General features: G+C 39.0%; 1 protein-coding gene across 4 annotated transcripts in view; it reads right to left on the bottom strand.

Annotated features, from left to right (window-relative positions):
* Positions 1–13,947, bottom strand: part of pum1.S (pumilio RNA binding family member 1 S homeolog) — a 51,764-nt gene that overhangs the window by 24,453 nt on the left and 13,364 nt on the right. For 2 of the 4 annotated variants that reach the window (NM_001087650.1, XM_041583005.1), the window contains 9 exon segments: positions 2,553–2,704; positions 3,200–3,316; positions 3,619–3,712; positions 3,799–4,069; positions 4,173–4,339; positions 5,518–5,696; positions 5,947–6,055; positions 12,530–12,598; positions 13,019–13,395. In NM_001087650.1, the coding sequence (NP_001081119.1) occupies positions 2,553–2,704; positions 3,200–3,316; positions 3,619–3,712; positions 3,799–4,069; positions 4,173–4,339; positions 5,518–5,696; positions 5,947–6,055; positions 12,530–12,598; positions 13,019–13,384 (1,524 nt within the window). In that variant the 5' untranslated portion in view covers positions 13,385–13,395. 4 annotated transcript variants of the gene reach the window in all.

The raw sequence follows: 13,947 nt of genomic DNA, 5'->3' as shown, positions 1-13,947 counted from the left end.
CTGCAGTATTAATGTGGTGTGACATCACTTCCTGTCTGAGTCTCTCCCTGCTCTGGGCTCAGATTACAGCAGAGAATGGAGGGGGGGGAGGGGAAGAGGAGCAAACTGAGCATGCTCTTGCCCAGGGCAATGAGGTTTAAGCAGGTTTAAGGCAGGAAGTCTGATACAGAAGCCCATGAGTACACAATAGAAGGAAAGAAATGCAGTATTTCTTTTGACAGGGGACTCAGAGCAGCACTACTTTGAGGTTACTGGTATATTTAGGTGGACCTTTCTAATGAGGCTTACTTAGTTTTAACCTTTCCTTCTCCTTTAAGGATATTGTACCCATTAGTATAGGGCCATACCTACAGCTACCTTGCAAACCAATACAGGTGAAATAGCAAAGTTACTACTGAATAATGAAAAACTTTAAAACATAGCCTTTAATAAACATCATTAAAACCAAAGTATGCAGGGCCATGCCCTCAGCACCACAAAATCAAACAAGTGTGCAGACCCACTGCCTTAACATATAGACAGTGCAGGACAATTGCCTTAAAAAACACAAAAAATTAAAAGCTGCAACAGGTGGTAAACGGTGGATTGAAAAACGCCGTAAAGTCAGGCGATCTTTTAAAGTTTAAGGAGGCCTAGTTACAGCCATTCAACCCTCCCCTCAATTCTTCCCATTCCCTGGAGGATAATTCTGCCTACCTACGTTGGGAGCTTCTCCCCCCCACCGTCCACCTATGCTGCACTAGGTGGACGGTGGGGGAGAAGCTGTAGGTATGGCCCTATACTAATGGGTACAATATCCTTAAAGGGGAAAGAAACCTAGTTGGCGCAAACCCCCACCCCCCTCCCGTTTGTTGCCCACCCTCCCTCCTCCCCCCTGGCCTACCCGTCCCGCTGGGCAAATGCCCCTAACTTGTTACTTACCCTTCTGCGCAGGTCCAGTCCAGGGTGTTCACCGACGACATCTTCTTCCACGCGATCTTCTTCCTGCTGTGAACGGCATTTTGGCGCATGCGCAGTATGATCATTTCGCCGGTACGGATCTACTGCGCATGCGCCAAAAGTCACGCGCATGCGCAGTAGATCGTACCGGCGAAATGATCCTACTGCGCATGCGCCGTTCACAGCAGGAAGAAGATGTCGTCGGTGAACTCCCTGGACTGGACCTGCGCAGAAGGGTAAGTAACAAGTTAGGGGCATTTGCCCAGCGGGACAGGTAGGCCAGGGGAGAGGGGGGGTGGGGGGTTTGCGCTGACTAGGTTTCCTTCCCCTTTAAGCCTCTCACATATTTTTCGAAATATTTCAAACCTGCGGGTGTATTTAGTTTTCTTTGAACTATTAGGCTCATCTTTTTCTCCTTCTGATTCAGAAATTAAACCAGCAAAGTTAATATTGGGGCTAGAAAAGGGGAGAAGAATTGAAACCACTGAATAAAAGAAAATCTCAAGAGTTTAACTCTTTTTACCCCTTTACTATAAAACAGAGGTTATCTACTGTGTGGCATATTTAACGGAATAAACACTGACATACTTCAATCATCATTTTTTTACTGCAGCAGCTGGGCCTGTTGGCATTACTTTTGCGGCGCTATAGACTACCTATGCTAAGGGGGCAGATTTACAAACACTTTGATTAAAATGCATTAGGGAACTCTCTGCTCAGTGTGGATAGCCACAGGGAGAAGAACGGATTTCTCTTACATAACTTATTATGTTGTGACGTTAGGTTGCTCCTTATATTAAAGAGATACTGTCATGATTTTTATGATGTAGTTTGTATTTCTAAATTATACAGTTTACAGTGCAAATAATTCACTCTACAAAATGTAATTCCTGAACCATCAAGCATATTTTTTTGTTGTTGTATTATTGGTGTGTAGGCAGCCATCTTGGGTAATTTTGCCTGGGCATGTGCTTTCAGAAAGAGCCAGCAGTTTAGGATGGAACTGCTTTCTGGCAGGCTGTTGTTTCTCCTACTCAATGTAATTGGGGAGGAAAGGGAGGGGGTGATATCACTCCAACTTGCAGTAGAGCAGTAGAGAACTAAATGCAACCTAGATTCTGTTTCCTTGATAAAAGACATGACTAGCAGTAAAATCTAGTTCTCGTGTTTCAGGGCAATACTATACTCCAGAACCCTTAAGACAAAAGCACACAGGGCGAAGGGTCATGCAATTTCCAGCTCAACTGGAGCACAAAATACTGGGAATTTAATTGAAATGGGTGTTAATCACAAAAAATAAAGGGGGGGGGTAGCCCCCTTAAGAAATAGAAGGGGAGAAAGAGGAGAAGGAATTTTCTAATTTGTTCCAAATACCTCACACTTTCTAAATTTTATGCCTAGCCTGTTATGGATTTGTGGCATTAGTGCTCCCACTAAACAGTTTGTCTGCAGGAGTAAAGGCATTATTATATCAGTTAAAAAAATTAAATGCTTTAATTCACTATTAATTTGAATTTTTTTACTTACTATTTATAAATGTAATGAGGACTTTTATGCAGTTTTATGTCCAATAAAAAAATATTAGCTCCAATATTATAACCCAGTAGGCTCACCTGTTGTTGGCCCTGTTGACTCTGTGGATTGTTCTGCTGTGAAGCAGAGTTGCTTGCCGCAGCAGCAGCTGCTGCTTGCTGCTGAAAGAGGTTGGCTGGATACACCCCCCAAGGCGTCACTCCATAGTACTGGTGGGGTACAACAGCTGGACCTATGAATAATAAGGGAGATGACCATCTTCTGCTTCTGATCAAGTTCAAGCAGCAATATGATCAGGCTAATTTATTACATTTCAAAACAATGCTTTATAGCCTTACATAAGGATCAGCAGAATTGACCATATGTTACCATATGACCCACAGGCTTAAGCCAGCAATTCCAACCATCAGGCCATGTATGCCCACATTTACATGATGAAGTCCCTTAGATGATATATTACGAATTAAGACAAAGGGGGATTTAGCTAATTTGCACAAGTTCAGTTTCCAGCAGCAACCAATCAGGACTTTGCTTTAATTTTTCAACTGGTAATAGACTTTCACTTTTGAAAACATACATACATCCAAAGTAAGAGCATCAGCTATTAAAAATCCACAAGGCGCATTACACAAACACACATACAAAAACCACGTAAAACACACACAGCACAGGAATAGCCAGTAGGCTTAACACAAAAGATTAAACATAAACATAGAAGATTATTTACCGAGTGTTGCAGCCGCTGCCAGCCCTGCTGCGTAGGGGTCCGTTCCAGGAGGTGCTGCACTTATGATGTAGGGATTTGGAACAAAGGCAGCGGGAGCTAAACCTGCTGAAAACATACCTGTCAGTGAAAGCAGACTTCAGTACTAGGGTAACGCAAAGCACAGTACCTTGTAATAGCTAAAGTATCAATATTAGGTCACTCTGTTGACAGGATTAGTGAAGGTTTTTTTTATGGACACTAAACTTGGACACTTAAAAAAAAAAAAAAAACAACAAAGACTTTCATATAAGTATTGCAACAACTCTGCACATTTCTGAGTCGCACATCGCTGTGTGCATACCCATCTTCAGTATTGTCAAATACAGGTACAGCATTTAAAACAAAGGTCTCAAACAGATAAAAGATTCAGGAAGTTTTACCTATGTGTTGCTGATGCGCGGCTGCAAGTGCATACTGTTGCTGTTGTGCAGCGGTCAGCTGCTGAACGGTTAGAGCATTTGGTCTTTGGAATAGCTATAAGAGGAAGAGCTTGATCAATTTTTTGTTGCAAAGACATTTTGTTTGTTTTTTTATAACCAAAACGGGCACAATAAGATTACCTGCTGCTGCGAGTTGTAGTCAAATAGACCCACAGCGGCAGCTCCTGAATCCACCGGTACTTGGTTGCCCTGGTAGTCAAACTGCAGTGGTTCCATGCCAACATGCTCCATGGGATCTAACTGAACACTCTGAGACTCAATACCACCGAAATCCTCTACTGGCTTGGCCCCATTGTTATTAGTCAATTGGACAAGCCCTTCTGAGCCATTCTGGATGGACCCAAGAAGGTCTACTTCACTTGCTGAGGCTTGACAGTTTCCAGGTGTGCGGCTAAGGGTGGTGATACAAGTGGGATTTTTTTTTTTTTTTTTTTTTTTTAGAATGGTCAACAATTGATTAGATTTTATTTATTTAATGTATTTGATTATTTTACCTGAAATCCTTTACATCTCCATCAATTCCATTTTGGACTGGTAAGCCATTGCATTTATCCATGCTGTCTGCTTCCTCTTTTAGATCTCCCAATTTGTCCCCCTCATAGACACCTTTATTTTTTTTGTCCACCTTCTCATTTTCATCTCCCTCTGTATCTCGTGGACCCTGAAAATGAAGCCATTCGAAAAGTCTACTTTTCTTGTCTAATAAATACAACTAAACATTACATTTGACACAAAGTTTTAACTTTCCACCCCTCTTATTTTTCCCAGGAGCAGCCCAGTAAACACTCTTTCCCCTGCACTGAGAAATCCCTGCCGGTGTGGGCAACCTTGTTGAGACAAATTAATGTGCACATAAGGATCAACTGGCCCTCCATGTTTGTGAGTCTTATATTAGTAGTATTTACAGTGACAAACATTGTTCATTTTGTGGAATAACCACCTATAACTTTTGATAAGTAACGGTGTATTGGCTATTTTGTTAAAAGTAGAAGTATCTGTATATCTAGTAGGCATTTCCTTTAAGTTCTGACTGCAGGCACCTTATCATATGACTCATGAAAGCAAAGATATGTACACAAATACTTAAAGGAATTGTTCAGTGTAAAAATAAATACTAGGTAAATAGACTGGCTGTGCAAAATAGAAATTGTTTCTAATATAGTTAGCTAAAAATATAATGTATAAAGGCTGGAGTGACTGGATGTCTAACATAATAGCCAGAACACTACTTCCTGCTTTGCAGCTTTCTTGGTTTCCACTTATTGGTTACCAGGCATTAACTAACAAGTGATTTGAAGGGGGGGGCACAAAGGTCATAACTGTTTGGTTTTGAATTGAATCTGTATGCTGAGGATCAATTGCAAACTCACTGAACAGTTATGTCCCATGCGGCACCCCATGAAGTTGCTAACTAACTCAAGAGTTAGAGAGCTGAAAAGCAGGAAGTAGTGTGCTGGCTATTATGTTAGCCAAAAATGAAACATATACAGACTGGAGTGATTGGTTATCTAACTAACTATATTAGAAACATTTTTTGTTTTGCACAGCCTATTTACCCAGTTTTTATTTTTACACTGAACTGTTCCTTTAAATAAATTAGGCTCTTAGTGCAGAATAACTTAAGCCAATAAAGTCTATGAAAACCTCTCTTATGGTATATATTCCATTTAATCAAAGAGCTCAAAAAATCTAATATCCCTTTTTGCCTGGCTAGAAGGCTTCCAAAGCTACCTGCATCTGGCAGCTACATTTTTAAACATTTAATGGTGATACATTACAACCACTTCCATTTGTTAACACTGCAGGACTGTTTACACACAAACAATGTGTGGTACTTACAAATGCTCCTTTTCGCAGACATGAGTCTCCAGGTGAGGAGCTGAGCACATATTCCACCATGCTGACGCCCAAGCCACCACTCTCAGATCGAGGGCTTAGAACAGAGTTCACCTCACTGCTGACATGAAATCCTTGGCCAGGCCTCCGTTGAACCATAATGGGTTGGGAGACTGAATGATCTGTGACAAATCGAAACAAAAATGGTGAACTATGTTTTCAAGCTTTACCTAACTGACCAGCTGGAATTTACCTGCAGGATGAATTATTTCTGTGCTGACTACTTTATTCCACTTCAGGAAAACTATTATACAACATATCACACATTCGTGGTACAGATGCTTTAAATGTTTAAAGTTAGTAAATCTCATGATATAATATATATATATATATTACAAATTATGCATAAATTGATTGGGTATGTTTACTTACCTGAAGCCCCCCACGTGCTCTCGCGCCACTGGTCCCCAAGAAAAATGCCTTTTGGTCCATCCTTGTTTGAATCATCAGTCTCCCAGAATTTTTTGCCAGTCAACAGTTGCTAGGAGGACAAATATGTGGTCAGCATTCACGCATAAATAATTGTGGGCGACAAATCTCCCATTGGCCACTGCCCTAAAACAGAATATGGTACACTGCCTAACATTCAACAGAGTGGATATCATGGTTTCCTGGATGTGTCACAGAAAACATGTGCCCAGTATTTTATTCAACCTAAAGCTAAACTGGAGTATGAATGTTTCCCAAGGGCACAACATCATTTATACTGAAAGGTAACATTTCAAAATGAAAGCTGCAATATCTGATTCCAAGGGGTTGTTAAATTAACTAAATTATTTTTATTTATGTTTTTTAAGTTATTTGCACTTTCAGCAAATTGGTTGGTAGGGTCCAAGTTACCCTAGCAACCATGCACTGTTTTAAATAAGAGACTGGAATATGAATTGAAGAGGTCTGAATAGAAATGAGTAAAAAAAAAAAAGCATTTGTTTTTTAGATGGGATCAGTGACCCCCATTTGAAAGCTGGAAAGAGTCAGATGATGATGGCAAATAATTAAACTATAAAAGTGACAAAATGAAGGCCAATTGAAGAGTTGCTTAGAATTATCCATTATTTCCTTAAATGAGAAGGATCTTGGGGTTTTTGTAGATAAATTGTCTAATTCTGGGCAGTGTCATTCTGTGGCTACTAAAGCAAATAAAATTCTCTCTTGCATAAAAAAGGGCATCAACTCAGGGATGAAAACATAATTATGCCTCTTTATAGGTCCCTGGTGAGGCCTCATCTGGAGTATGCAGTTCAGTTTTGGACTCCAGTCCTTAAGAGGGATATAAATGAGCTGGAGAGACGTGCAACTAAACTGGTTAGAGGGATGAAAGACAAATTATGAGGGTAGACTGTCAAGGTTGGGGTTGTTTTCTCTGGGAAAAAGGCACTTGCGAAGGGACATGATTACACTTTACAAATACATTAGAGGACATTATAGACAAATAGCAGGGGACCCTTTTACCCATAAAGTGGATCACCGTACCAGAGGCCACCCCTTCAGACTAGAGGAAAAGAACTATCATTTGAAGCAGCGTAGGGGGTTCTTCACAGTCAGGACAGTGAGGTTGTGGAATGCACCGCCGGGTGATGTTGGGATGGCTGATTCAGTTAATGCCTTTAAGAGTGGCTTGGATGATTTTTTGGACAGACATAATATCAAAGGCTATTGTGATACTAAACTCTATAGTTAGTATAGATATGGGTATATATAATCTATGTGAAGGTATGGAGGGGTGTGTGTATGGATGCTGGGTTTTCATTTGGAGGGGTTGAACTTGGACTTTTTCTTTTTTCAACACGATTTAACTATGGACTATAACATACTAAAAGTTAAAGTAAAGGCGAACCACTCCTTTAAGCCCAATAAATAAGTTGTTTTAGCTATACATTGTGCCTTTTGTTTTAATTTTAAATATCTTCAGTTTTTATTTATTGCAGTAAACAGCATTAGTCCCAACCCCTACACTCCTTCAAAACAACTACAGGAAGAGAAAACGTAGCAAATTAAATTACTACTGTATAATGAATTGCTCCTTAGCTGTAAGGCATAAGCAGCAATTTGGGGAAGGGAGTGCTTATGAACACAGAACTCAATCTCTCACAAAAAGGAAACAACTGCCTGAACTGTAAAATCCTGACACTGGACGTCCGATAGACCCCTTAGCCTGAGGTGAGAATGAAGAGCAGATACTAGGAGTAAATTCTATCAATGAGCCAATTAATTGCTTGCCCTGATGATATTTTTAATCCTACACAATAAAATATCTGCCGATTTTCAGCCTCAGGGAGGACCGAAGATCGGCCTCATTCATGGGGATATAATGTATGACCAGCTTAACTTTAGGAGATATAACACCCCTCATACATTCATATAAACAAGGCCCCCCACGGGTAAAGGTTTCCAAAACCAAAAAATACCCCAACGTAACTAATCAGTAAATATAACTCAAGTCATCAGAAGATAGACTTCATAGGCTAATAATACAAACAGGTCAGATGTGCAAAGGTGTTTGTTTATGGAAAATTTTAATCTGAAATTCACTGGTTAATCAAACATCCTCCAAAACTGCCCACTGTTTTTAGCCCATGGGGAAAAAGAATTCAGATTTCTTCTATTACAGAGTTTGAAACTCTAACCATAGTTAAAATTATTGCAGTTTGAAAAATCAACAGCTTTTGCTCTTTGAACATTTTAGTATTTACATCAATTTAAAGAAATAAAGATGAAATCCCACTATAAATAAGTAGAAACCTAATGTATATGGAAGTATACAGGTATGGTACCCATTTCCAGAATGTTTGGGACCTGGGGTTTTCCACATAACTGATCTTTCTGTAATTTAGATCTTCATGCCTTAAGTCTACTAGAAAGTCATGTAAACATTAAATAAACCCAACAGGCTAGTTTTACTTCATATAGGGATTCATTATATCTCCATTGGGATCAAGTACAAATTAAAAAATTTGGGATATTTGATTATAATGTAGTCTATGGGAGACAACCTTTCCTTAATTCAGAGCTTTCTGGATAATCAGTTTACAGATAACCAATCCCATACCTGTTTACCATATCCCATACCTATTGCTTTTCAGCTAATCAAATATAACTTTTAGGGTAGCCTTCCACAAGCTTCTCACAATATGTTGCTAGAATTCTGTGCATCCCTTCTGACATTATACAAAATATGGAACCCTCTTAAAAAATCCTATTTTATCAGGACATAGAAAAAGGGGCCTAACAGGTTTTGTGCCTCATAGGGCACTTACTCATAGGCTCCCACACAGCCATGTTTGTAGGCCTTCTTTCAGACATACTCAAAATTTTTTAGTGGGATTAAGTTCTTGGCTGTTTTATGGCCCCTCTATTATTTCACATGTTGTTTTTAAGCCATTTTGGAGGTATGCTTTGGATCATAGTCATGCTGATAGACAAAGTTATAATCACATGTCTTAAAGAAAAATTGTTTTCCCCAAACAATGTAGGTGTATATAAAAAATATATTGCATAAAGCAGCTCATATGTAAAACCCTGCTTCATGTAAATACATTTTCATAATAATATACTTTTTAGTAGTATGTGCCATTGGGTAATCCTAAATAGAAAACTGCCATTTTATGAAATAAGGCACACCCCTGTGGTTCTACGATTCACGGTGCACATAAACAAACCGTGCATGTTAGGTCACATGAGCCAATAAACAAAGCTCTGTCTTTATATAAACCAGTCGTCTTTATTATCACTGCCTTTGTTTATTCAACATGTGTTACGTGATCGGTTTTGCCTAATCTGTTAACAATGCTTTTCTATAATTTCCAGAGGGGAAAAAGAAATGAACAGATAGAGGAAGGGAGGGAAAGGGGAAAAAGTGAGTGGGGGGAGGTCAGAGAGTGAGTGCAGAGGAGCCAAATCTGTGAGTCAATTTGTTTCTGTCTGGGCTGTCTCAAATTCCGCCCAGGGGAGCCATAACAGTCCATTTTGATATCCTTTGCCCTGCGAATATGCTCTAATGGTCTCCATATTTCTTATCCATTTCACTTTAGTGAGAAGGGCCTGTTGATTTGGTAAGGAGGTGCTCTTCCACTTGGCCGCCCTTAGTGTTTTTGCCGCCGTGAGTATATGTGTCGCTAGTTTATTTGAGTCATCGGTTTTAAGTGTTTTAAGAGGCAGACCTAGAAGAAATGATAAGGGCTCGGGCTCGATGGGATGTTTGAAAATAGCCGTCAAGGTCTGGGCTACCAATCTCCAGAATGCTTTGACTATTTCGCAGGTGGTAAAATGTGCAAAGGTGTTTGTTTACGGACAATTTCATCTGAAATTCACTGGTTAATTCCTCTCTTCTTACTCTCAACAGCAGCCAAAACATTGCGGGGAGAGGGTGTTTCTCGATAGGTGGGCCAGCTTTGAGGGGGTATAATAACATCTAAATATCAATGTAGAGGTCTTCTCCAGTATTATGGTGTACACTGATATTTTACTGGCCTTAATCCTGTCTCCTGTATATCCTCTTCCCATTTGGTCATATACATTTGTGCTAGAGTGGTGTTGTCCTCAGCGAGCCTATTGTACATTATTGATATCAGGTGAGTAGTTTGATCCGAGGAGTTGCACAACAGTTCGAATTGTGTGGGGGCTGCTGGCAGTGTATTGCCTTGCAAAAAGGTCTGAGATATAAAATGGCGTATTTGTGAGTAACGGAAGAACTGGCAATTTGGTATCTGGAGACTGTCTTTGAGATCTTGAAAGGCACGTATCTCTCGCCCTTTGACTAAGTTTGTACATAGATAAGCTTTATTGTCAGTCCAGGGAAGAAAGTTTCGTATTTCTATCCCTGGTGGAAATTTTTTATTTCCCAGAAATGTGCAAAATATTGAGTTGCGTGAGGATAGATGTAGTTTTTCTCTGTATTTATCCCAAATTTGAATAGAGTGCATTGTTGTAGGGGGGGAGATAAGTCAGGTATGTCCTGTGCCAATGGGGTCAGGCCAGCATTTTCGATATCCAACCACGGCATGGAGGATTTTTATATTTTGGTACGTTTATACAGATGCTTGTGGAACCTTCAACTTTTCCAAAAATGTTTCCATAGTTTCAAGACCAAACAGGAAGTGTCTCTAAGTTATACCTTATATACAGCCCAGGTGCACTACCAAGCTAATAATTATATCTGGGCAATAACAGCTTCTACAAGCAATCACATTGTAAAATCTATACCCCCAAAATGAATAATTAAGCAACAGATGATTTGATATTAACCAAGTGGCATATTAACAAATCTTAACGAATCTCACCAATTACCAAGCTGGTATATACATTTAACCCTTTCATTGCCGGCCAATTTGGTACTTTTATTGCCAGATCATTTTTTAAACATTTTGTACTTTGTAAAGGCCTTTCCTGGGGGGTATTTTAGCTTAATAGATATGTTTAGGAAAACGTATCTATTTATTAAATTTTTTTTTTCCAGGACAACCTAAGCTTTCAAAATATGCTAGAATATGCCAGCACGCAGTATCTATGTGCTTCGCAGTTAAAGGGTTAAGTAAATACTGCCCTTTTACATTTCTTGCCTTGACCCATCATTTCATGATGGCCTCTGTGCTGCATCACCTGATCAGAAATAGTACAGCTCTAACTGTAACAGGAAGAAGTGTTGAAGTAAAACACAGAACTCTGTCTGTTAATTGGCTCATGTGACCTAACATGTATGGTTTTGTTTGTGTGCACTGTGAATCCTAGGATCCCAGGGGGCGGCTCTTGTTTTTTAAAATGGAAATTTTCTATTTAGGATTGGCCAATGGCACATACATCTAAAAAAGTATATTATGAAAATGGTTTATATACATGAAGCAGGGTTTTACATATGAGCTGTTTTATGCACTATATTTTTATAGAGACCTACATTGTTTGGAGGGTATAGTTTTCATTTAAAGAGTCAACTTGGTGTATGTGAACTTTTGACAAAGTGGACATCAGATATGATAAATAAGGTAAAATAAATTGGTCTCTAAATTATTACTCTGCAATTACCTCATATAAATAAAGTAAATAACCAATTTGACTTAACACAGGCAATGTCTAGTAACAAGAGTGAAGGTGTAACATTGATCAAGAACACCTTTAGCATGGGTGTATGTAAACTTTAGGACCAAACTGTACTGTGGAAAATAAACAGCTGTATACACAACTATAGTTCATTAGCTATCTCAGTCAGAAGCACTGTATGAGATGATCAAGGCCCAAAACGAATACCGATACTAAAAATAAGTCATGTTGATAATTTTTTATTGTAACTGCAGGTAGTAAAGCTATTTTTTTTGCTGTTTCTGATCACAATATCAACGAATATGCAACACCTATGAAACAATGTTCTCAAACTACGGAGAATGCCAACAATGCCTCAACAGTAAGAGAATGCCATGCCAAAATAAAAGCTAATTTCTCAATTACATTTTCAGACTTATCTCAGCTAAAGCAATAAGTATCACAATATCCAGTTATATTTATAATAGAAACCACAGAGAAGGAATGTTCTATGTGCACAGTCATGTTGGCATACTGCATTCTACACAGACCTTGCTTGTAGATATTTCAGAGCAACATTTGCTTCTTTGAAGTTGCCAACAGATTATTGGCTCTACAAATGCACTTAAAATGTTTACTCCACATCTATTAGCAATAGTTGATTTTATTTTGAATGAAACTTCAAAATTTTGACTTGGATCAGTTTTCTGGCTATTGCAAAAACATCACTAATTTTACGCAAGTAAGTGTTTTTACCAGAGTTTCCCTGAGATGAAGAACTGAACTGTATTTATTAGGCTGCACTCATTGTGGCACAGAAGGGAAACATCAAGTTGTGTCCCGTCTTCACCATGAATTCTACAGTAAATGATATTGAAAAGGAGGGGTGCCTAATAAACATTTGAAAAAACAATCGGCACTATTTGTTTCCATATTTACTCACTTCTCCCATTGCTCTTCCTTCCAGTGCAAGCGCTTGAAAATCATGATTAAGCTCATCCATTGAGCGGACCTAATTTTAAGAATAAATAATTATTAGGTAACTGCATTCCCGTCTAGTTGCTGGATAGTGAATGCAATAAAAGGCATTAACAAAGTAGACTAATACTATAATTTTCAGAAACTACCCTATGTGGATATTATAGGCCCTAGGTTCCACAATTGCACAGGAATTCAGACCTTTCTGCTAGAGATTTCTTTCAGAAGGGGCAAAAACTCTTCTCTATACTGCAGGGTCAATAGGATTAAGTGACAATAAATGTAATCTCAGATTAATTGCATGCAATATTGGGTATAAAAGATATAATTTTACTGGAAGCCAGATTAATAATAGGTGTATTTTAAAATCAAATCCAAGTATTATAACCTTGATCAAAAAATTAATAAAATGCACTTTCAACATTCATGTAGCCATATCAGCAGTTTCACATACCTGATGCTCTGCGTGGATATTATCCCCAGTGGGCCAGCGATGCTTGCTATTATTGTAGCCTCCTCCTCCACTGCCGCCACCACCTAGCTGCTCCCCATGCTGCCTTTGGAAGAAATAATCCACCATGGCATCATCCTGTGAGCGTCCAGCCACTCCCATAGAGCCCCCCACAGGGCTGGCATGGGGACCTGTTGCCAGGGCAGAATGAGTGGGGGGCTGCGGTGGCTGCTGCTGGCCCACCGGTCCAGATGTAAGGACCACGGGCATATTGTGGTTAAGGGTTCCTTCTGGGTACTGTTTGAGGTGGGGGCTGAAGGAGTCCTGCCAGAGAACGGTTTTCCTCTTCAAGACACATGCAACGCTCATTCCACCAACACCTTAAAAAAAACAAAAAAAAATTTATATAAAGTCAACTACAGAAATAATTTAACAAAAAAAGCAACAATTAAAGTATAATTATATTGTAAACTACCCTTTAATATTAGTTTTTCATGCACTACAAAGGCAGGGGCATAACATTAATCTGTCACAAAAGTACAGATATAGAATTGATAATCTGGAATGTGTTTGGACATGGGCTTTTCTGGATTTTTCTGGAATTTGGATCACCATACCATAAAACTGCTAATCATTTCAACAATAAACCCAATATGATTGCTTTGCCACCAATATGGACTGATCTTTGGCGCAATCAAATACAAGGTACAGTTTTATTATTAGAGATAAAAATGTAATTATTTAAAAAAAAAAAAAAAAAATTCTGCTAGGGGGAGAAAATTCCCATAATTTAGATCTTTCTGGACAACTGGTTTCCATATAATGGACCCCACACTTGTACTACATAAAGAATACCAGCATGTCAAACAGGCAAATTCGGTGATTATTATTTGTAGAGAGGTGAGGCATCTTTTTTATCCAGCCCACAGAAC

Source organism: Xenopus laevis, chromosome 2S, assembly GCF_017654675.1.
Source record: "Xenopus laevis strain J_2021 chromosome 2S, Xenopus_laevis_v10.1, whole genome shotgun sequence".
In the NCBI taxonomy this organism is placed as follows: Eukaryota; Metazoa; Chordata; class Amphibia; order Anura; family Pipidae; genus Xenopus; species Xenopus laevis.
This window is presented reverse-complemented; position numbering and strand designations above follow the sequence as displayed.